At 42.2% G+C, this 25,108-nt stretch overlaps 1 protein-coding gene across 6 annotated transcripts; it reads right to left on the reverse strand.

The window, feature by feature from the left end:
• Positions 1–23,016, reverse strand: USP44 (ubiquitin specific peptidase 44). 6 transcript variants are annotated; one of them, XM_074575389.1, is made up of 6 exons: positions 22,923–23,016; positions 15,777–17,291; positions 3,910–4,108; positions 3,345–3,453; positions 2,328–2,533; positions 1–1,423 (listed from the first exon to the last, which is right to left on the reverse strand). In XM_074575389.1, exons 2-6 carry the CDS (start codon positions 17,208–17,210, stop codon positions 1,224–1,226), a joined length of 2,148 nt encoding a protein of 715 aa, XP_074431490.1. In that variant the 5' UTR covers positions 17,211–17,291; positions 22,923–23,016; the 3' UTR covers positions 1–1,223. The 6 variants fall into 6 exon arrangements, with proteins under 6 accessions (XP_074431490.1, XP_074431521.1, XP_074431479.1 ...); XM_074575420.1 differs by lacking the exon at positions 22,923–23,016 and adding an exon at positions 22,645–22,708 and having other exon boundaries at positions 3,345–3,423; XM_074575378.1 differs by lacking the exon at positions 22,923–23,016 and adding an exon at positions 22,645–22,708.
• Between the last annotated feature and the right edge of the window lie 2,092 nt (positions 23,017–25,108).

The raw sequence follows: 25,108 nt of genomic DNA on the forward strand, positions 1-25,108 counted from the left end.
CTGTCCACATCAAGGCATTTTATTGAGGTATAAACTTTGCAAAAGATGAGGTAACAATTTGCATAGGACTTATGCAAAATAACTTCACGATTAAAATTTACTTGGCATTAACTACTGTATGTGGAGACTGCTTATTCCTGCTCGTTAGATTCTCCTCAATGCAGTTTCTGTTAATGCTAGTGGTAGGGCCGCAGCAAAGGTACAGCAGCGGGAGGTAAGGAAACCAGTCAGATTGAAAAAACGCTTTCGTACAAGTTTTACAGCTTCTCTTCAGTGGTTTGTGTTGGAGATTACTGAGACAGGTGACGCTTGCTACAATTTAAAGTAAGCTTGTCCAATGCAAGAAAGGGGGTGCCAATGTTCTTGTAGCAATGACATTGGGGTGGGTGAGCGTGGTTTTGTTGAGTTTCTTTTTTAAGAAAGCTTTTTAAGTTATTGGAATAAAAAGCCCCTGGTTGTCAAAGTTAGTGCTTTGAATTTGGCACTCGAGTTTTAAGTTGTCAGACTTGCTAAGGCTAAAACATGGAAGTCTTGGTAAAGATACATTCTTGTGTTATTAAACGCTCCTCTTTCTTACGTACTTATATGAAAATAAGTACATGCTCTATTGCCTCAATTTCAGATATTAAGAAATTTTATCACCGTATCTTTAGTGTAGCTCCCTTGAAGGCTCCCTTGAAGCTTGCAGAATAATTTCACTTCAGTCATGAAGAATATACAGAAAGTTTCCTACAAAAAGTTCAGTTACTATTTGACATGTAAAACATTCCTTGCTGGTGAATGTTAATATTCTAAGACCTAGTAGCGATTCCTGCAGACAGTAAGAATCATGATATCATTAGAACTATACTATAAAAAGTACAGAAGCATATATAGAAAATTAACCAGAGAAACATCAGTTGCCCATTCAAAGTCATTTTTCTAAACCAATTCAAAAAGATTATCAAAATACAAAACCAGCTTAAAAAAACCAGCCTGAGGTAAGAGTTAAATGCAAGTAGCAATCTTCTTAAAAAAATAGCTGTATTGAAATTCTAGGTTACTTACTGTCAATAAAAACTTTTACTAACAATTGTAAAGAGTACTTTAACTAATACAAAAGTATATAAACATTGTACACGGATTCAAAGTAAAAAAAGTACAATACTGTACTTTCATTTCATTTAAAAATATATAGTTATGACAACTCGAACTTTTACCATACACAGTTAACTGGCTTTGGATTAGCTGCTACTGTCGTGCATGGAACAGGCAGCTAATTCTGTGTGCTCCTGACTTTCAGCTGTGCTGGGACATGGTATTTTGCCACGTCCATTTGCCTGAGTAAGTCGTTGGCTGTAAAACAAAATGTAAGCTTGAGCCTTGCAGACTTCTTCCATAGTGCACATGTTGAGTTTCGAATCATTGCAGTGTACCCAAAATCCTGCAGCGAAGAAATACACCCAAAAAAAAAAAAGTCATCAGGACACCGATTTGAGGTAATTGCATTGCATTTAATAATTAATTACTGAATATCATTTAGCAAGTTGTATAGAAATAGTATACTGTTTCAGTTGATCTAGCATGTTTGCCTCTACATTTTTAAAACCCCAGCTTAGCTTCTTGTCATGGTTTAGCCCCACCTGGCAACCAGGACCATGCAGCCATTCACTCACTCCACCCCCAGCAGTGGGATAGGGGAGGAGAACTGGAAAAAAAGGAAGCCTCGTGGGTTGAGATAAAGGCAGTTTAACAGAAAAGTAATGGAAGAGAAGACACTAACAGTGACAATAAATGAATACACAAAATGAATAATGCAACACCATTGCTCACCCCCGATGATCGATTGCCCAGACCATCCTGAGCAGCGATTGCTGATCCCTGCCCCCCAACCAACCCCCTTTATATACACTGAGCATGACACCTATGGTAAGGAATATTCCTTTGGCCAGCTTGTCCTGTCTATGCTCCCTCTCAGCTTCTACGGGAAGCTACAAAGGTCCTTGACTTAATCTAAGCATTACCTAGCAACAACTAAAGCAATATGTGTTATCAGTGGTGTTCTCATACTAAATCCAGAAGACAGCAGCTACTAGGAAGAAAATTCTCTCTATCCCAGCTGAAACCAGGACGCTTTCTCAGATTTATGAGACTTTATAGCCAGAATGTGTTGAACAAGCCAATGCAAAAACTGAACTGTTTTGGTCTACAAAACTGCGATTCTCACTCCAGGCAGTTCAGCTACAAGCGATTCCCTTTTGCGTTTGAGAACAGACAGTAAGCTTATCAGTTTAGAATTAACGAACAGCCCTTTCTCCCACACTCCTGATTTCACAGCTGGTTCCTACCTCCTTCTGAATTGTAGCAGTAGGCAGTGTAGTGCCCTGAGCCAAATCCTTTCCCGTGATGCATCACCACAGCAGACAAGTCGTAGATAAAGCAGTCAGGTAGGAGGGACTTGAGGGATTCTCTGCAGCAGTACGGCTCCATGTTCAGCATTTGATCAAAATTAACATGTACCCCAATCTTCTCACGATGATTGCGTCCTGACCACCTGGGAAGTTAAGACAAATGAAAATTTATGGTTTTTTTCAAAGAACGAACACAGCATTCTGAATTACGTTTTGACATAACAAGTGTTACCTTCACTGTTGTCTTTGTGCACAAAATAAATGCTAATTTGCACATGTTTTTTCCAGGCTTCCTCTTTCACTTCCCTTTTGTTTCAAGGCCTTTTAAAACGTGTTAATGGTACCTACTATTCTCATCTTCTGAAATATCCATCTTAAGATCTATGTAACGGTGAGTGGGAAATACTTCCCATGTATCATATCTCATTGGTATTTCTCATTTATTCTATCTCATTTTTAGTTTCCTTTGTATTCCGGACAGACTCTGTACTAATGTGTGGACTAAGAGTTCACAGAGATGCAGCTTCTACTTCCTTACTCTCAGGCTAATGCATTAATGTATTTGGTTATGTGAAGGTTATGTGAGACTTCCACTGAACACAATCTCGGTTTGTACGTTAGTGAATACAAGCATTTACTCTACCTGAAGATAACGCAAGATTAATTTTTATCGACAGAGTTCACAGCAAGGTTAGTAGGTTTGACTGAAAAGGAGGATTAAATAATTTTGGTATTAAAGTAGCAAGTAGTTGGAATCCAAAAGGTCAGTCCTCTACTTACAGCGTATCTTACTGATGTTTAAATTAAACAAGAAAAATTAAGTTTCTAATAACTATTTCTCATCATATTAATACAGGGAAATGACACTGATGCTGAAAGACATTGACCCCAAACAGCAGAAGAGCAGGACTGAACTGATCAGTTTGCAACACTGTTTGTTGCAGTACTACTTACCTAAACCGTTTAAGATGTAATCTGAGAACCCGAGGTAGTCGACACACCATAAGCTGCTTCTGAGCTTCTGTGAGTATAACTGGTTTAGAAGAAAACTTCCTTCGTTTTGCTGAGGCATAACACACAGTTACACAATACAAATCTCAATAACAGCCTTGTGTTGTGTTTCAGTCTAAGATTTATCCACCAAATTTGTCTATCCTTAAAAAAGATACACTCTGAGAGCCATTTTGCAAAGATTATTTTATGGTGCAAGTATAAAATACTTGTGGTCACTTGGGTTAGTCACTTTAATTTAAAAAGCTGATGGGTTCTTCAGCTGCGAGTATCAGAATCCCCATTAATGTGCGATCAGACTTTATGTAAGAGAAGCATCACACTTTAAAACATCCTTTGAACAATTCCATCTACTAGATGCTAAGTAATAGCTGTGAAGTGACCACACCAGGACTTCATTTGCAACATACTTTTAAGACTTTTAGTATTTTCCTTTCACACTTTCAGTCAGTTTACTTTATATTTTACACAGAGAATGTATGCGTGAGTACATACTGCCTTTACTCACTGTTGCACTGATCACATGCATATATCTTTCCTTCCAAAGCTTCAGTTTCTGTAAACTTGGCCAGCATTTCTGTCAGCAGACACGGATACTGAGACGACATCTCCTTGCCGTTGCAGTGATACCTCTCAGGAAACTCCAGGGACAGGTCCCAGAAAGGTTCTATTGTATTTGATTTATTGTCACAGGCAAGACACGTAACCTGTAAAACAGTATTTCACCAGTTGCTTACACTCAAAAAACTTCCTTTGCTAAAAGTCCACCATAACATAGCTCTAAAAAAAAAAAAAAAAAATTTTTTTTTTCCCTAGAGATAACTGATGCAACCAAAGACAAGACAAGACGACATAGTCATTTAACAAAAGAAACAATACACCTAATTTCTTTTCTCTGAAGCAGCGTGTCCAATACTGTTATCACAAATAGGTACGTGTTCTTATGTTTTACTGAGAAACAAAAGCCGTGTCAAAATGGTCTGTCTGGGCCTGTCCAAGAGAGAGCAGCTGGTGGAGTCTCAGGAGTCTTTTCTCCAAAAAGAAACACTCCAAAAGGAAAATTTACATGAAAGAGAGAAACTATAGTTTAGGTTAATTAAAAAAAAAAAAAAGTCACAAAACAAAACAACACACAGCTGGGGATTTTAAAGTCATATCCTTCTTACTTTGTAAGTCTTCCAGGGAAGCCTGGATTAGGAAGCACACTTCTTCAAAGAAAAATTAACAGGTAAAAATAATTTATTTCTTCTTTCAGTAAGTGGATCCATCGTCACACTAGGGAAAGGACAAGCAGTAAGACAACATAAATAAAATGTCAAGAAGTGAAGTGAGTCAACCTGGAAAATGCAGATAATACAGCAGGGGACAATTTATGATAACATTCAATATTTAGGAAAGTAAGTTAAAAGCAATAGCTCTTCTACGCTGGAATGGCAACACATTAGGTGTTGATTTGCAATGCAGTTTCTAAAAGCCAGCTCAAGCTGATTATAGAAGAGTGTCACATCACTCGAGCCCTCCTCCAAAGGACCTCCACCCTTCCACCATGCACATGGATGAACAACTAGCAGCTGACCTATGCAGTAGTGAAACTCCATTTAGATTGTAACAAGCGTAATCATAAAAGCTATAAAGAAATAACAGTAAACACCAAGTGTGTGTGAGAGACTAAATATATCTTCACCTTTGTATGTTCAGTGCAACCAAGTACAATACAATCCTGAAGAGTAATTACCTGAGTTTTCTACCGTTGGCTTTTAAGTTGCAGTTGACCCCTAACTCAAAGCAGCTTTAACCTCACTGCTCTAGAAAAGACGCATTTGGACAGTAAGTTGAATTTTAATTGGGCTCACATAGATAGCTTTGACAGAACTTCCGTAAGCATCCAACATGTTCCCACCCCCTTCCCCAACAATTAAACTTTCCCACCAAAAAGATTAAAGGAACTCAAAATTTTCATATAGGACCAACTGTCAAGGTACTGCTATTTACTAGCTCAGGATAACAGCCAGGTGTGACGAGACACCACCCTTCGTGTTTTACAGTAAATGGAATATCAAATATTTCCTTATTTGTTTGCACCACAAGGGTAAATAATTGCCAAATTAAACCTCTATAAGCATGCTTCCCGTTTAGGAAAATACCACAAGTTTTTTGGAACAAGTAATACAAAGATGTAATAATAAAGGAATGAAAATCCATGAGGGATCCAAATACCGTTATTTCACAGGCACGCCTTTGCGTTGCTGTTCTACATACATTTAGTGTCATTCCCTTCAATTAGGTTAGTAAGCCTACACAAGTGTGAAAATATGCTCAGTTTTGTTCAAGAGCTCCTTTATTTTCCTCTGAAGGTTTTCTGCTACGTAATTATTCACCCTGCTTTGTCTGTTATTTCATCATCATTTATAGAGGACGGATCTCCCACCTTATGGTACCTTCCTCCTAGGTGTTCTTGTGAGTAATTATTTGATACATTCATTAGCTAAAACAGTTTACACATGATCTATGCATTCTACCTCACGTGGATGTGTATTTGTGTACAAGCACACGTGTTTAGCAGTGGAGTTTTAGGAAAGCTGTTAGCTGCTTTAAGTTCTAAGAAGAAAAGGCCGCTGCCTTGTTCTTGGAAAACACAACTTTGAACTTACATGGCAGAAAAGAGGAGAATCTTCTGTTTTAATTTACACTGACAGGAGCTTCTTTTTAAGTGCTAACATCTGGCAACGTTTCAAAGCCACAAACTATTAGTAATTCAGAGCTGGAATCTAGACTTGGAGACAAAATGATATGTTTGGCCACAGTTCAAGCTAACTCTCAGCATAAACACAGAATGACTAATAGATTTCTGCTGTACAAATGGGTGATTTTGTTGGGCCAAAAGTTTATTTAATGGACGAGTTACTTAAGAATTTGTTGCACATGAATGCACACCGAAGATTAACAGGCTCAGGACGAAGTACATACATGAACTCAGTACAGATAATTTTAACAACTTCTGGGGTTTAAAATTTAGTGTGTAATGTTTTCAATCTAGGTTATTTTAAGATCCTCTTTCAACAACTGGTTTATAAGTTCTATCCCAAAGAAAAAAATAATTGTACCAGCTTCCAATTTTTGCCTCCCAAAAAACCAAAATAAGGTAAACATGCTGCTTCTCATCTCGTCATGCAACTGTGAGCAAAGCTGATTTGTTCTGACAAAATCCTGTAGTGATACAGAGCTGTACTTATTTCCCCAAATGCAAGACACTCCTCACCGTAAGGCCGCAGCGGAGTTAAACTCTGAAGAGTTATCTGGGATTTCCATACCTGCCAAGAGCCAAGTGACATGTTTGGATAAGCATACACCCAACCCAAGCATATCAGCCCCAGTGCGCTAACTGCTCCTGTACACACTCTCGCTCAATGGTAAGCGAGAGGGAAATCAGGGCTGGAAAAAAGCTTGGAAGTAGTTTTCTTAGCCAGGCCTAAGCTTACGATTTGGATTACTCAACAAGTAGGAGGGTCCCTGCCCTTCCGTGGAATCCATCTGCACTGGCTTGTCCATCAGCATGGGCTTCACAATATTCCCATCACTTCTCTTTCTGTCCTAAATGAGACTCCTTTATCTCACACTCCACTACCATTCACACAGTACGACACAGATTTTCTTTTTTCATGAAAAGCACTGAAATTGTACAAACTGTTCAAAAGTTGGTTGAACAAGATGTGAGGTTTTTATAAAAAAAACAAAACAAAACAAAACCTCCCCAAACATGAACTCAAAGGGCTAGCAAAAACTTTATTAATCTGTCCAGTGTAACTTTTTATGGTATAAGCATGCACAACAGTAATAGGGAAGTGAGTCTGCTCTAGCTATCTGGTCAGTGACATGTATCTTTTTATGACGGTATTTTACAAATTCAGAGTTTGATTTCACCTCCCCATTATATTCCACAATTGCTATTCTAAGAAGCCTTAACGCTGTCATTTATAACAAAGCTACATGAGAAGTTTACATTAAAGAAAGTAAATTACTGGGTTTAGCTAGTCTGAAATCTCTACCTTATGTTCTGTCCTGACCACCCGCTCACGCCTTGAAACGCGGGTGCTACATACAATTGTTTGGTTACAGCTCAGTATTCAATCATGGGCCAAAGGCCAGGCTGAAAAGAGCTGGATCAAATTGCTTGATTCAAGCTAAGCACGGAGGCCACTCAGACAAGCATCATTGTGCCCACAATAATTTGATGGACAGCCACTGCCCCGGATGGCATTCAGCCTAAATGCAGCCAAAGAAAATAGTTAACATATTGCTGCAGAAAAAGCCAACTCCATCATCAACTCCAGCATCAACTGCACTTGCATGGAAGAGAGACAACTGTTACCATCTCTGCTCTAATTCTTTTTCGGTTTTTAAGAACAGGAAGATGAATAGCCCCATTTTTATGCTTCCCCTACTACTTAAGTTTTCGCTATATGAGACATATATAGAAAGAGTGGTAATTGAATTTTTCCACAGCAAAGTAATCAAAGAGAAGGGGACTCCTAGGATGCTGCTATAATATGTAATTCCACACGACAGTCTATACTGTATTTCTTCAGTTATAAAAATAGCTAAACTTTGTAGTGGTGAGCATAGACCATCGCCAAAATGATCTGTACCTATTTAACAGAATAACATAAGCATAATGATAACAAACTGTGGTCTGTGATTCAATGGCCTCTTATGGATTAACATTTTTTTAAATGTCACCTTCATCTATTTGGAAAGCAACTTGACAATCGTTTTGTCATTCAGGCAACACAGAAAAGCACAGGGACTAATACCAGAATATAGAAATCTGCATACAGGTCATGGATGGGGCTAAGTGCAAATCCTCTTATTACCTACCTGAAGTTCTCATAGTTTTTAACAGTCACACACAGTCTCACGGTGCAACATTGGTCACCCTCAGCATTCTCCGTCAAACTTTTAACTCACAGCACACTACCCAAAACTGAAGGGCTTTAAAAAACCCAAAGATTGCACATTTCCGCTTCTCTCAGACAATCTGTCCTGAAATACATCGGTTGAGCAAGTAAATGAAGCAAGACTTACAAGGAGAACCACTGCCTTTTAAAACTTTAAATATATTTTGCATACTACATTGGCTAGAACCTACTTCACTCTCTAGGTCTTGACATATTAATTTCTCTTTGTTCATTTCTCTTCATTTCCCTGCACATTGTTCTTCTGCCCTGCTGAGTGGGGCTGGGGGGAGGCACTTTGCTCAGATTTCACCTTAAACATCATCAGGAAGTCATCAAACCACTTGGGTTGTTTTTTTTTTTTTTTAAGTATGCCCAGAGATATTAAAAGCTAGTTCTTACTAGGCATCGCTGTAATAAATGGTGAATTATTGAGAAAAAAACCTCACAGACCAAGATAGGTTTGTCCTAAGAAGAAACGGTAATTAATCACAACTTTGCTGTAAAGGAAACTCGCTACTACACCAGCACAGCCACCACTCCTCACTTGCACTGCTGTTTGGTGTTGCTGTAACAGGAATCTGGGCAAAGAGCTTTACGTAAGGCACCAGATTCAAAAGCAGTGGTATCCTCACAAAGAGGATTTCACTGCCTTTCAAAACCCCAAACAAAACAGTTTCTAAAGGGTTCCTCACCACTCCAAAAAGATGTTAAAATTACATTGGCTAGGTATATCTTTGATCATTTACATTAAATCTGAATTTCATCAAGAGTGCTCTATGAAGAAATCATCAACAACTATTTACTGCTTTGCAACATGTGCCAGTTCAGTATAACACTGCTTTCATAATTCAACATTCATTTTCTTCCTTGAATTACGTACCCAAGCAGCTTTCACTTAAATCAGCACAAACCTTATTTTCTCTCCTCCCTTACTGGGCCTTTTTTAGCCACAGAAAATATCAACTGTCCTCTTTCCGCTTCCCTAGAATCAGAAACTACCCCTGATTAAACTGAAAGAACAGAACGAGCTGGCTGATGGCATTGCAAGGTCGTCTTCCACCTTTGAAAGGTCCTGGCAAAGTCATGGCAATCAGGGGATGTTCCTGAGGACAGGAAGAAATCAAGTGTCACTCCTGTCTTCAAGGGGCAGGATCTGGGGAACTACAAGCCAATCAGCATCACCTCCACCTGTGGGAAGGCTGATGGAGCAAATAATCCTGGAAACCATTTCCAAAGATACTAAGGATAAGATGATGATTGGGAGCAGATTAAGACTGATGATGGGAAAATCACAGTTGACGAACCTGATAGCCTTCTTCCTATGATAAGATGACTGGTACAGGTAACTAGTGGATGAGTGGAAAACAGTGGATGTTGTCTATCTTTACTTCAGTGAGGCTTCCAACACTGTATCCCATTAACACGCCCACAGAAAAAATGACAAAGTGCAGGCTAGATAAATGGACAGTGAGATGGACTGAAAATTGAATGAATTACCAGCCTCAATGCACTGTGGTCAGCGGCATCAAATGCAACTGGAGCCCAGACACTACTGGTGTACCCCAGGGGTTAATATTGGGGACAATTCTGTTAAACCCTCATCAAGTCTGCTCCACCTGGATGGAGCATCTGGTACACCAGAAGGTTGTGCTGCCTTCCAGAGAGAGGACAGGCTGTGGAAATGGGCCAACAGGAACCTCGTGGACTTCAACAAAAGGAAATGCCAAGTCCTGCACCTGGGCAGGAATAACCCCAGGCACCAGTACAGGCTGGGAAGCAGCTCCCCAGCGAAGGTCCCAGGATCCCCAGGGACAAGGAAACCATGAGCCAGCAATGTGCCCTTACGGCAAAGCAGGCCAGCAGCCTCCAGGGCTGCATGTGGCAGAGCATCCTCGAGGGAGGTGAACCTTTCTCTCTCCTCAGCCCTGGTGAGACGCAGCTGGAGGGCTGGGTCCGGTGCTGCCTTTCCCAGTACAAGACACGGACTTACCGGAGTGACTCCAGCGAAAGGCCAGGAAGATGATGAAAGGACATCTGAGCATTGGAGCAACTGATATATGAGGAGAGGCTGAGGGAGCTGGGAGTGTTCAGCCTGGAGAAGGGGAGCTCACGGGGATCCTATCCATGTGTGTAAGTAAATACCTGATAAGGGGGGGATTAAGGCAGTGGTGCCCAGTGACAGGACAAAAGGGAACGGGCACAAACTGAAATAGAGGAGGGTCCACTGAGACAGAAGCAGCAAGTGTTTGTAGGGTGAGGATGGCCTAGCACCGGCACAGGTTGCCCGCAGAGGTTGTGGTGTCTCCATCCTCGGTGCTATTGAAAACCCGACTGCGCACAGCCCTGAGCAACCTCTTCTAGCTGACCCTGCTTTGAGCGGCGTGGGACTAGGTGATTTCCAGAGGTTCTTTCCAACCTCAACAATTCTGTATGTGTATTCGTATGCGCATGCGCATATCTGCATGCACACAAGTACACATGAATTTAACTGTCAGGAAGTTATCAGAAAAATAACGAATGAAAGCTGAGCAACTGAGGGAAGATAAACAATCTTTGGTAAGAGAAAAGTTTTCTAAAATAAATGATTTGATCTTCGGTGACTATTTTGACAATTTATTTTGTTATTAGACTCAAACATGCCTTTACATCTCTGCATACACAAAATAAGAATACTAAGACATTCAATAATCTGAATTATTATTCTGGCATTATTTAAGAGTAGGTAGAAATATTTAGAATCATCCTGTCTGTCTTACAGAAAAGTCATTTTTTCCTGTTAATTCTCATGACAAGAAGCTTACTTTGAACTTTAGGAAATTCTTAAGGTTTTATCAACACAGTGGTAGAAGTTTTCCCAAGGCAGTAGCCAAAAAGCACAAGATATATAAAACATCCAGTGTCCATTTTCCTTAGTAACTACCACTTTTTAGTTCCTGAAAGCTTCATGCCATACGGGGTGAACTGGGGGACAGTTATATATGGGCAATTTATTTAGCACATATATGTGCTATGCTCCAATGTCAAGACTGCCATCAAATCAGCAGTATCAGAAACACATGTCTATTCTTTCACCATTTTTGATGTCTTGATAGTTTTGACTTATACTTTTTGTGAATATTAAAATCTTCAAAAATACAACCTAAAACAGCCCTCTAGCTTTCAAACAATCAAAACCTGTGTACTCAACATTATCCTAAGGGCAAACCAATTTAGTTAAAATGCTAAAGTTCAAGAGGTAAAAGCTGTGTCTACACATAAGATTTTTGACAGCGATCTGTGAATTTGCTAGATCTGCTAGGCTAGCTTCCTAGATCAGCTAGATTGTCTACATCAGCTTTCATAAATTCTTCATACTAGTTTCCCTGCCTCCCTCCCCCTCAGTATAAATCATCCTGACAAGCATAACTACACACACCAGAGTTTCTGCTAGTATGATTTCTGCAGACATGTGGGACACAATTTTTCCCAAAGTAGTGCTGAAAAGATACATTTACTTTGAAAGATAAAATATGCTACTTCAGCCTCTGGTTTTTGTGCTTTTTTTTTTTTTAATATACCCGCCCACTTCCTTGATTAGTATGGACAAAACTTGAAATATAGATCATTTAAAGATTGTTGCATATTGTGATATTCAGCTGGGAACATTTAAAAAACCCAAACAAACAAAAAAAAAACTCTTGAGGGAGATGGTGGCTAATCTCCTTGAGCTCTTGAAGTGTACTTCAAAGATCTGTGGATGAGCATGTGTCAGTTTACCAGTGGCACGTAACTTCATTGTGCAGTCAGTATTTTCCTCTTTTCCCATTGAAGGATCAAGGACAGGAGACAGTGGGTACCTCCCCACAAGAGTACAAACACTGAGGGACTGAAAACAACTGGGATTTTAATATACATATATATTGGCATTTCCTTGCAGTCCCAACGGGGTTGAGGGATGAGCCACTGCTCCAGCAAATCTGCCTCTGAAAGCACAGGTTCACGAGATACAGGCTCCTTTGCCCAATAAATGCTACAGAACAACTTTCTCCAGGCATTCACTGGAGGAAGACTGGCATGTGAAAAAGGAAAGACTAGAGGGGAAGGGTTTTGTAGCTATATATCCTATCTTTACTTCCCTTCAATGTACTGGGTATTGAAGTTTCACAGTCTGTACTGCAGAGGAAAAAGCTGTAATCCTAAAAAGGATATTGGAATAAATAAAACATTAAAAAAAAAAAAAGTCAAGAGGCAATACACTCATGCTATACCTGGAGTTACTCATTACCTAAATTAGTATTCCATAAAATAGTAAAAGATTTCAAGTAGTAGGTGAAGAAGGCTTACTTTAAATCAGCTCAGAACACAACAAAACAAAATCAAAAACCACTAACTCATATAAAATGTGCAGCTGTTTTCACATCACCTAAAGCTTTTTCTAGTTATCAAAAAGTGATCTGCCTAAGATTCTCACACACACAATTTTCTCCTTTCTTAATCCTAAATTCAGTTGCAGTGCTGAAGCAGACAGACGTTTCAACAGCAACAGACTGATGGCAAACTCAGGTTTACGACTTCCCTTCAAGTTAAAATAGAACAGCTAGAAGAAAAGGGAAAATGTTTTATTGCACATGCAAAAGTCATGTGAAACCTAAGTAAACGTACAGCTTATCTGGTTGTAAGTGACCTTCTGTGTACTGTATCAGAAGCAGTTCACAGTATTCATAAAGTTTGAAGGTCAAGAAGATTGACTTCACTGCACTCGACTATCTCACAGAATCAAATATCTTTAAGTAATATTTTCAATACTAAGGGATAGTAAGTATAATAACTTTTCTAGTGATCTTAAAATGGAAAGCAACTGCACAGAAACAAGCTTCTGAATTCCCCTTATTCACTGAATAAAGAGGTAGCTTATTGAATAGTCTAGACTAAATGCAGCAGGCTACAGCTCCAGCTATCTTCTAGAGAGAAACTGTAATACTGAGCTTATTGTAATACTTGAGCCTAAACATGAGGAGGAACTTCTTTACTTTGAGAGTGGCAGAGCACTGGGACAGGCTGCCCAGAGAGGTGGTGGAGTCTCCATCTCTGGAGACATTCAAAACCCACCTGGACATATTCCTGTGCAACCTGCTTTAGGTGACCCTGCTCTGGCAGGGGGGTTGGACTGGATGATCTCCAGAGGTCCCTTCCAACCCTACCATTCTGTGATTCTGTTGTACTGTTACAGCTTGTAGGTAGTTAAATTTAAGATAAAGTGAAGCCTACAAGGTCAAAGCATACAGTCCTTGCTTTTAAGAGCTAACATCGTTAAAGGTGTGATGACATAGCAAGAAGTCTCATATTTTTCTTCAGCCCTGTATGGATGTTTCCTTGCCTTTTATGTTAACTTCATTATAGCAGTTTGTGCCGGTTCTGACAAACGCCTAGGAAAATCCTGATAGCAGGAATCTTTTTGAGGAGAGGAAAGTAATTGCCTAATAGTTTTTAAAGCTTATCCTTCCATGTGCAAACACCAGGGACCAAATCATTAAGATGACCTGAACATATTTTATCAAGGAAGAAATACAAATCTTCAGGGGTTACCTTTTGCTTTTAATACTTACAGCGTTCAAAAGTGCTAGCAAAGACTAAACTGAAACAGAGGAGTGGCAGAAGACAAAGGCAAAATTAGGAGGTAAAATGTTGGACGCTGCCTGTGGGAACTGCTTAATAAGCCAGGTAGAAATTACTACAGATAACAGCCTCCATGTCTTTTTCCTTGTCCCTCTCACTTTAGGTGTTCTGAAGTTCATCAAGGCTGTGTTATGCACACGGACATTAACCAGCTGCAGTAAAAGAGCTGTGAGTTGTAGTCACAGGAGAGCTCAAAACTGTTTTAATTCCCTTTCAGTCTTACTCGATGACACTTCTCACTACTCCCCTCCCTGGTTTCAGGAAGGTGGGAGGGTTTCTAGTCACAAGCCTCTTCACATAACGAAGCTAGAAACATGTGAAAGAAGTGGTACTACTGAAAAAAAGTTTGTGTCTTCAGAGCCTTAAAAATTCTTCCAAAAAACAAGCCCTGTAAGAAGGCTTAGAATGCAACCAAGCCTTGTCAGTATCCTTAGGCAATTACTTCGTTTTACTAACAGTTACTATTTTGGAGAGGAATGTGTTTTTCAAATAGAAAGCTTTAATGACATAATATACTAGACACTTACATTAGCGCAACCCTGATACAAGATATGTTTACTACCCCGAGGAAAGGAAGTATGCCAACAGAAATGCTCTTACACTGGGACAAAGAGAAGGCAGAGGATGATCTGGTTTTATTAGTAAATATCAAAATTTCTAGTAGTTATGCAAAATCGCATATGACATAAAAGCTATCATATGCTGCAAACAGCCCTAATTTTAAAAGCCCTGTTATTATAAAGTTTATAGATATCATAGCAGTAAACAATCCTACCTTAGTCAAAAACCACTTCGATTTCTAGCTTAACATACTAAAACATTAAGCCATCAAATAGAATAATGGGAACATCCACATTTTTGTTTATTTGTATTAAACCTCTACTCCTTCACACAACACATCCATTAAATGCTTCTGGACTCCCTCATTAACGTGTGCGTGCATAAAGACCAATTCCAGGGGGCCAAGACTTTCTCAGTTCCTGCTCCTGCTGCAATTTGGTTAGTTTTCAGATTAATTCAACAGAAACCAGCATCGTTTGTTCACACAGTTCTCAGATGTTTGAACACGCACACAGATGGGATATGCGTAATAGTAAGTGGACACATTGAAATACTTAACAGTAGAAGAAGGAAAAAGGTGAGTTAGTCAGGCAGAAAAAAAGGAAAACAAGCATCACCTCCACCCCACAAATTTGGGGTGGGGTGTTTTCCTGTGTTGACAGCGCCTTCTATTTGTGTTGTAACAGAAAAGAAGTATTAGTATTCCCATACATGGCATCATGACAGGCAATTACTCTGTAGTAATGAATCTCAAATTCAAGGTATTTACTGAAATAATTGCCTATGTGGCATCCATTACCTAATCAGTTTCCACTTATAGGAGATTAACACCTTCCTTAACACCTTTTATCTAGCATCACTATAGTGATAAGCTGGATGCCCAAAACTGTAAATTCTTTACTCCTGCAAATGAGTTGGTGCTTCATAGTAAAGTCAGATATTTCTCAGTAGTTGCAAAGGTGTGCTTTAAAATACCAAATTTAACACTTATGTTTATCAGGTGACTCTCATATTGAAAGTTTTAGGAGTACTGTTGTGGCTTAGAAACCACCTTTCTTCTGAAATTGTGTTTATTATACCCTCCCCCAAACACCTCAGTAGTTATAAATGTATTAACCTTTGAAGTATGCCCATCACTGACCAATATAAAACCATAACTACAAATCATTCCACACTTTAAAAAAAAAATAATCACGAAACATACCTGACTTAATAGCTGTCCATGAAAAATGTTGTTAACCACATTCAAAACCTGTTTTATAAGTTTTCTTTGAGAAGCAGGGATGAGAGCTGGGTATCTGGTCCCCGTAGTCTCCAATTCCTGCTGCACTTTATCCAAAAGTTCACAGAGAAATTCCTGAGCATCTTGTTGGGCATATCCTCTGAAGGCTGGAATTAGTCTCCACACAGAATGAAGCATGGCAAAAGGAGACACCAGTGCCCATTTGCCAGACCACATAACTTGAAACAGAGTATGCAGCTCATGACAGAGAGAAATATGCTTTGAACTGGGCTCCCTGGGCTGAATAAGTTCCATATTTCTACTTTTTGATGCTCCTCCACTTAATCCAGAGGATAAACTAGGCCGCCTCACAGAAGACGATCCCTTTACTTTCTCTTGGTTCTCATTCGCATGCAATGTGGAGGCAGCTATTGACAGGTGTTTAGATGAAGATCTGGTTTTACCATTGGTTGCTGTTGCCAGCAGTTCCTGAGTTTGGTTGAGATCAAGCTTTAAAAAGCATTCTCGAAAAATAAGTAAGTGACTTAATACCTGCAGGACAGAATTCATATAGCATGTGTTTCCCAGGTTTCTCAGTCCCGTTACCCCAGGAGTCACTGTGGGCCTTCGTTTAATTGGAGAGTCACTTATTTTTTTCAATCGTTCTTCATCTGAGGTATACATTTTTTCCAACTCTGCCACAGATTCCATGTTCTGGGATGTTTTTTGCAGGCAGGGTGATGTTTCTGAGGACATTCTAATCTGATTTTGTAAACGACTGCTCTTTCTTGGAGGCATCTTTTCCATCTCTGCTTTTAACTCACGCTTTCGTTCTTGTCTTCTCTTCCTAGCTTTGTCCCTTCTTTCCTCTTCTTCTTCCCGCAGTCTTTCTTCTTCCAAAATCTTTTTCCCAGTAGGTGTCAACTCAAACCACGATCTGAATATTTTGCCCAGGAACGCACGCCGTCGGTGCCAGAGAGCTGTGAACATGCGATCTTCATTCCGAAGCAAGGCTTGGGCACCACCATGTGAAAGGTAAGAATCATCACTTGTACCCATAGAACGCAAAGTCCTCCCACTTCGAGTAGTGCACTCATAGTTTTGACTCTTGATTGCACTTAACGTACTTCGCAACAATTTTAAATCACCAGTTGCATTATCATTAAGAACATAATCATCGCAGAGATAACAGAAAACATACAGCTCGTTTACTTCCAATGCCACTGGGTGACTGCTCTCCTGAAAGTGCTTTAGTGCATGTTCTTCAATATATCTTCCACACGCCACATGCGAGCAGCTGAGGCACGCCCACACAGATTCCGTCGTATTGCAGTCCACGCAATGCCACTTCTGAGGATTCAGAATGGAGTGATCTTGGGCCAGTCGCAGACGTCCTACGTGCTTACACTTATCCATTGTTAAAACCGAAACTGCAGTGACACGCTGGCAAAACACATCATCCAAACTATTTTCTGTCCATGATATTTCAATCTGCACCTAAAAAAAATAAAGTTATGTTACAGTTCATAAATACCCAGCTGTATCACTTCTACAGATGTCAGCATTTCAATAACTCATACTTGAGGTTATGATCATGATCTCCATCCAAGTCCCAACAAACATATTAAAGGCAATCAGTTATGTGGAGCCACAATCTACTTTATCAACAGCAGTTCGACATTCAGACTAAACGGTCTGAATAACACTGTTTATATTCCCAGTACCATCTGGCTGAGGATGGAAGCATACTTGCTACACTTCAGATTAGGCATAGATTTTTCAAAGGAGCACCGGTTTCGTTTAAAGACGTTACAGAGTTTGCATACAAACACAACTTAAAATGGGACAAGTTGTCCAGAAAAGCTGTGGATGCCTTACCACTGCAAGTATTCAAGTGTTGGACGGGGCTTTGAGTAACCTGATCTAATGGAAGATGTCCCTGCCCACAGCAGGGGGCTTGGACTAGATGATCTTTGAAGGTCCATTCCAACCCAAAATACTCTGTGATTCTATGATTCCAAAATGCTCCTATTAATTCTGTCCCTAAGCATACAGGTGCAGAAGTGCAAAGTTCACTTAAATTTATTATGTTTACACAGTGCCAACAGTTCAGACAAATGAGGCTTTCTACAACTCAAACCCTTAATTAAACCACACCTTTAATTAAATCACTGCACCTTTGTGCTCGGGCAAGACCATTATACCTCTGCTTTCTACAATAATGTATCTTCAATAAGTACATTTTTAAATGTCAGCCTAATATCTCTGAAAGAAAAAGAGTGACTTGGAAAAGCAGAACTTGATTTCTTAAGACAGAAATACCATTAGATATCTACCTCAGTTGCTGCAAACTTTATAAAAACCTGCATTTTGAACAGATCTTTCTAATCCATATCTTCAAAAAAATCACTTACAAATTTGGCTAGCACTGGCTTACATCCTTTAATAAGTTTATGTGGTAGCATTTACTTGTTCAAAGCTGCTGTATTTGCTTTTTCCTATAAGGTGCATTTACCTAAACCAAACAGGCAGGCTCTGACTAACTAAAATTAAAGAGACAGGGATTCATTAAGTTTTGACCATCTTTCTTTTGACTATGTCTAGTTGAGAGATATCATCTAGAGACAAATAATGTGTCAGGAAGTGATTCTATTTGATCTGGGTGTTTGTGCCCACGATGTCACTGACTAGAAGGGCTAAACAGCACACAGCACCAGAACTATTATAAGCTGTACGTGCCAGATGAAACGGTTACTTCATCTGAGAAGTACCAAGGGTTTGTCAAATATCCAGGCTATGCCAAGCGAGACAAGTTATGCTATCACAAATGCATGCACACTGTGGAATTGGCCTAAGCTGTAGAACTTCAAGGTCCACAATTCTGTTTTACAGGTAAGTAAACCAGCCTACAAAAATACTAAGTGATGTAGACAACTCTGGATAGAACCCAAAATGATAAAATACAGCTATTATCCTTGAATATGCTAATATTTATCCAGTTTTACAGTTCTGATTGATAGGAAAGCAGCTTTGTTTTTTATCTGGTACTTAGATAAAAACTGTACTTTAAAGATTTAACAAAAAATGGCTTTGACTGGTTAATTGGCCCACAGCTAGAGACTTTTAAAATGTTACAATAGATACCAGCATAAGTGCTTTAATAATTCTTTAAGCACATAGCCATTATCCAGCATTGCGTACATCTTACTCCGTAACACAGAAAAGGCTGAGACAGCTGTAGTGAAACTAGCAAATGTACACAGTTTTACATGCCCATATTCATCATTCTCATTCAACTTATTTAAGATTTGTCTCCAGTTCATACTGACTGCACTGAAGGATTTCAGGCATCATGACCTCTGGGTACCCAATTCAGTAATTCCCAGATTAAGTACCAGCCATAGTGTACTATGGGAGGTTGAGATCCCTTGTGTGCCATGGTCAACAGATCACAAAAATAATGGCTTGCTGAACTTTTTCAGCTTGCTAGCATCCACAACATTCCTTCTAACAGGTAGTCTATTCATAGGCTGCTAATGAGATTCTTTTATAAACAGTCCTGCATACGAAGTTTGCTTTTTATACTGTCTTTATAAATAAGACTACTTACATTATCCCATGTCTTCACCTACTCTGACAACCTGTTTTCCCCAGAGCTGTTTTTAACACTGATAAAATTCACATATATTTCAGAGTTAGACTATTTGTTAATCCCTCCTGGAATACTAAAGTAATACCTATGTAAAGCGTGCTGCAATAATTAAATATGGTAGACAGGATTTATAGAGACAAGACTCATCTTTGTGCTTTTGGGCTAACAGAAATAGATTCTCCTGCATAACATATTAGTAGTGGACCTCTTCCAGCAGGCCAGATAAGGACACTAAACCCTGCCTTCCCACAGGGCTGTCACATACAGCAATGCTGTCAGTCAGAGGAGTCTGAGAGGTCGACCCTTTCTGGTTTTGTCGAAGTCACTGTGTAAACACTGTGCCCTTTTTTTTTTCTTTCTTTTTAATATTACGTGGTCAGAAAATTTGGTTTTCTCCATTTTAAAAATATTATCAAGAGTGAAACTACTTACACACCTCAAGGTAAGCAGATATTGGACTGAGGACAAAAACAGTCGGCTGATTTCAGGACGACCACTGTGTAAACCAGGGGTTGCACAATCAAGCTCTTCACGCAAAAGCAATACGATTCTGCGAAAGCGCAAGATCAGCGCCTTGAAGAGAAAAAAACTAAAACCTCAGCTCCCCCACCAGCAACCAAGCCAGCATGACATTTTCCCACCTACGTCGATGTGTGGAGAAAGGAGATGGGGGTGGAAAGGGGGAGGGGGAGGAAACATCTTGGCACGGGAGAAGTCTTTCTTTGAAGAAAATGCGAAGAAATCAAAATGCAGAGTTTGGTCAAAAAGACAGAAATACCCGAAAAGACTGTGAAAAAGCTAAAAATACAAAACTGAGAACAAGAAAACTTCAGCTGAATGTCAAGCAGGACACTGACAGCATGAATGCTTTCAGACGTAGAGCACTGAAGTACCGAAACTAAATCAAGTCACAAAATTTTAAAACTTTACCTTAGAACCAAGACCCGGCAAGAGTCTTGCTTGGGGAAGACAGAATAGCTTCGGGAAAAAAAACTGGAGTGAAGTAACAGATAATGATGGACGAAACCTAAAAAATACTGCATACTCATTCCCACGCCTACAAGAAAGCTGCAGCTGGAATAAAATAGTACAGACAAATGCTCCAACGTTAAAATTCCCTAAAGAAAGTTATTCAGCACTAGTTCCTGCATTCTTCTCTCCCGAGGTTCAGTTCTGTGCACACACACAAAGAAACTGTGAATTAGTTGACCAGCACTTCAGAGATCAAGCCCCCCTGCGTTCTTAGCACAGACCTGAGCTCAAGTAGTAAGCAAAATAACGAGTACTAACATACAGAAAAGCACTACTCAAAGCATTAAGTTGTCTGGGAAAAGAGAGATATGCAAAAGTCTTTTCTTGCGCCAAAGTTTCACAAGCGAGAAATAAAGACATATGGAATAGGATTTATTTTTTTTTTCAATGAACCACATTTCAACCTTATTGAAATGTTCGTTTCTTCAGTTTCACCAAAAAATGGCTGGCAAAGTGTACATTTTGGGGTAACTCATGAGCTGAAAAATCGATGTTAAAAAACAACGCAGAAGTCAAGAAAATATGTTTTCCTCCCATTTGTGTTTCATGTAAACAATAAATTTAAGACTCATCTTCGCAGATGATAAATTTTAAAATTGTAACTCTAAATGTAAACAAAAGGAAATATTTTCCCTTACTCACTGCATTCGTAATTAATTGCTTGGCATGTAAATGGAAAAAAAAAGTCAAAACCTATCTCAAGCGTTAGACTAGAAATGCAGTATGTAGTTTTACTAATATATATACACGCACACTGTGCTCGTGCGTGCCATTAATATTACTGCTTTTAAATCAGATGACAGAACCTGATGATTTTCATCAGGTTCAGAGTACCTGTTTCATACGAAAAAACAGGAATCATGGCTACTTGAACAACTTCCAGTTTTAGATAACAAGTATGCTAGCTAGAAGGCAGAGGTACTGCTTTTCTGCTTTCTTACCCAATTTTTTTTTTAAAGAAAACAACCCAACAAAACGTTGATGTCCGTAACTTCACGGTGCACTACAGGCCTGCAGGCGTAAGATTTAGAAGTAAATAAGTACTCAGAAATCAAAGCAGCGCTTCAAAAAGGAAATTTTGTACATTATTTCCCTTTTTTAACTATACAGCCTTTGACAAGAAACCCTCCAGCCGCCTTTCATTGGAGCCATAGAGATCGTAATTTAACTTTTTCCCTCTCTTTTTTTCGCCAGCTAAGGAATGTATACAGAGTTTGCTGCCCAGAAGCAGACAGGACACCAGCCACCGGTGCAGCATTACACTCTCGTGTCTCTTATTGCAAAATAACCGCGCATTTCCTGCAGTTGAAGAGTTCAAGGTAAACAAACAGTTCGAGACTGAAGCACTGCCCCAGAAGCACGAAAAACACGGCATTTCTTATTACTCTGTATTTGCTCTCGTGGAATGTTCTTCCCGTTTAGGAAAACAAGCATCCCTGGCCGCTCCGACAGCTCCTCGGACAACGCCTGGCTCCCGCATTGACAGCGATTCCGAGCAGGACACGCCAGCTCAGTTCACCCGTGGGCTGGGTGCGGGAGTCCGAGCGGGACCCACCACCGCCGCGACCGCCCGGCCCTTGCCAGCGCCCCGCGGCATAGCGCGACTCTTCGTCCCTCGCCCACAACCAGGGCACCCGCCGCAGACCCCACCGTCCGGCCTGGCAGCCCCGACACCGACACCCTCCCCTCCTTCTCCTCCTCCCCCGGCTCTCCCTCACCTCGACGCCCCTCCGAGCCCTCCGGACCGGGAGTCCGTCTCTCCGTCCCGTCCCCCCGCCCCGGGCGGGGCCCGCTCCCCTCACCCGTCCCCGATGGGCTCCCCCACCACACACTGACGGCGGCGGGACAGGACGGTCCCGGGGGGACCCCGCTCCCCCGCCGGAGCCGTTGGCACGGCCGCAGCCACCTCACCCCGGCGGCTCCCCCGGCCCCGCGCCCTGCCCGGCTGGCCCCGGCGGCAACTGGCGCCCCCTCCTCAGGGTGCCCCTCCGCGGGCACTGCGCCGCCGCTCTCCCCGGGGGAAGGGGTACTGCTGCCCTCGGCTCCCGCCCGCCGGCCACCTGCCCTCCCCCGAGGGGTTCCCTCCGGCCGCCCCCGGGCGGCGAGGACTCAGAGCCGTCGTCCTGTCCCGTCCCGTCCCGTCCCGCCGGCCGCCCCCGCACGCACCCGTCACCCGCCGCTGCCGCCATCTTGGGCGCCCCGAGCCGCAGCCTCCTCGGAGCGGCCCCTCGGCGACGTCAGCGCCGCGCAGAGGCCGCCCCCCCCCCCGCCCCGCGTGCCCCCCCCGCGCCCGCTCGGCGCGGGGATCCCTGCTCCCTCAGCCGCTGGGGTCGGGGACCCGCCGGGACACACGCGGCGTCGAGCCGGCGGGGGAGCGCCGGTAGGCACCCCCAGGCACCCCCCCGCCATGGGCGCCCCGGCCCGTGCCGCCGCCCCGCACCCACCTGCCGAGCGCGGGGCGGGAAGGGCCGATCGCCATGTGCCGGCGGCGGGTCTGTCACCGGATTTGTAGCGGCAACCCGAGTCCTTCCCCGCGTCTCCTCCCACCTCCCCCGGCCTCCCCCGCCCGCCGCTGCCGACGCCGCCACCGCCGGCCGGGCCAAGCGGGCCGGTCCCACGGGGCCCGGGCGCAGGAAGACGGGCGGGGGCCGGCGGGGCCTGCTGCCCTAGCGCGGCGGGCGGGATGAGGCGGGCGGGCGATGGGAGCCGCTTTCCGAGCGGCTGCTTCTGCCCGCCCGGCCTGTGCCCGCCGGGCACCTGTGTTCCCGGCGGCGGGGCTGCAGCTACCTGGGAGGAGGTTGTGGAGAGGTGGGTGGGGGTCGGGCTCTTCTCCCCGGTAACAAGCGATAGGACAAGAGGAAACGGCCTCAAGTTGCGCCACGGGAGGTTTAGACTGGATATTGGGGAAAATTTCTACACCGAAAGGGTTATCAAGCATTGGAACAGGCTGCCCAGGGAAGTGGTGGAATCGCCATCCCTGGAGGTATTTAAAAGACGGGTAGACGTGGTGCTGAGGGACGTGGGTTAGTGATGGTTTTGGCAGTGTTAGGTTGATGGTTGGGCTTGATGATCTGAAAGGTCCCTTCCAACCTGGGCAATTCTATGACTCTGCAGCCAACCAGGAAGACGACGGGTCTTGGGCTTGCCCGCAGAGGGTGTCTTTCTGGTTTTCCTTCCTACATTTCACTCGTGTGGCATCATCCTTGTTCAGTCAGAATATGACCGCTGTGTGTGTTTCCCTGGCAGGCCAAGCGCAGCGATGCACCCCCGGGCTCGCAGGTGCTGCCAGGAGCTGTTTCTGGCCCTGCTGGTGCCTGGGGTCCATGTGCCGGGACGTGACCGTCAAACACACAGTACAGGGGGGCTCAGGCTCCTTCAGCGTCTCTGTGTGTGTGTTGTTTGTGGAAACTTCTGCCAGGCAGCTCACACAAAAGTAATAATAAAAAAAAGCTCTTATCAGGCCCCCATTGCCCATCTATTGGGTACTTGTTCAGTCTTGGGTTTCATTACAGAAACTTGAATAGGCAAAAACTTGTACACTCACATCCTGCAGATGTCCTGTTTTGTAAATATGAAGCGTGTTTACACGGGTCCTTTTAAAGCTAAAATTTCTGAGATGCAGCCAGCTCTTTTTAGCTGCTTTCCAGTTCTGCTTGTCCTGAATTGAGTTAGCTTACACTTGGGCATGCCTTCTTCTCTGCCCTGGGAGGCACTGGGCAGCCGGGCACAGGCTGCCTGTGTTGGGGGGCAAGAGGTGTTTGGTGAAAACACCCTCCTGGCTGGGCTGAGGTCGTTTTTGCTCAAGCAAATGTCCGTGCTCAAGCAGGTTGGCTCTTGGTTTATATGAACCTGCCCAGAACACTACCCACGGTGCTGCTAGTGATTGCTGAACGTGTTCATGGGGTGTGTGTGTGTGCTGCTGCTTCGTAGCCACGATAAACAAGTGGTGCTTTGATGCAGAGCGTGAGCACTTCAGATCCCCCCCCCATTCTCGTTCTGGATCCGTTATGCATCAGGATGTTTTCATGACGGCATCAAAATCTCGCACATCTGTTTCTGTGTTTCTAATTGTGTCATCGCAGAAAATGTGTTTCAGTTTAAAACTTGAAATGAAATCTATAGGCCCCAGTTGTCTCCTCCAGTAGTACTTTCCAGTTCTTGCTGCTTCTAATGAGACTGCTGAGGTGGTGTTAGCAGGATGTGGCCAAGAGAGACACAATTCAATTTTCCTGCAGGGTCACTTCATCATGGTGCTTTCAGAAGCTCATAAAGAGTATACGGAAAAAGTAAACTCACCAGCCTTCTCTCATGATTCCAATGTGTTTCTCACTTGTAAATTTAAAGTGAGGAATACTGTTGCGTAATCAAAATATTAATGAAAACTGTTCATGCATGGTGATTCCATGTATTTGCACATCCCTCTTAGGTGTTTTTAAGACAATCTTCCCGATTTTCAAATAACTATATTTCTTTCTGTCAAGTTACTACCTCCATCTTTAACAGTAGCGTTTTTTTCATCCGTCATAGTTGGGAAACTAACTCCTCTGTAGTGATACATCACTGGAATCCTCTTAAAATATTCTCACGCTCCATATCTAAACCCAGTTCTGTGTGGATGTTGGATCTGCTC

Source organism: Larus michahellis, chromosome 1 (assembly GCF_964199755.1).
Source record: "Larus michahellis chromosome 1, bLarMic1.1, whole genome shotgun sequence".
Classification (NCBI taxonomy): Eukaryota; Metazoa; Chordata; class Aves; order Charadriiformes; family Laridae; genus Larus; species Larus michahellis.

Coding starts and splice junctions, on each gene's coding strand:
- USP44 (XM_074575389.1), bottom strand. CDS start 17,210: ATGGATAAGTGTAAGCACGTAGGACGTCTGCGACTGGCCCAAGATCAC. Junction 4,109..15,776: donor ATGGACAGCTATTAAGTCAG/GTATGTTTCGTG, acceptor ACTGTTTTACAG/GTTACGTGTCTTGCCTGTGA. Junction 1,424..2,327: donor CTGCTACAATTCAGAAGGAG/GTAGGAACCAGC, acceptor TCTTCGCTGCAG/GATTTTGGGTACACTGCAAT.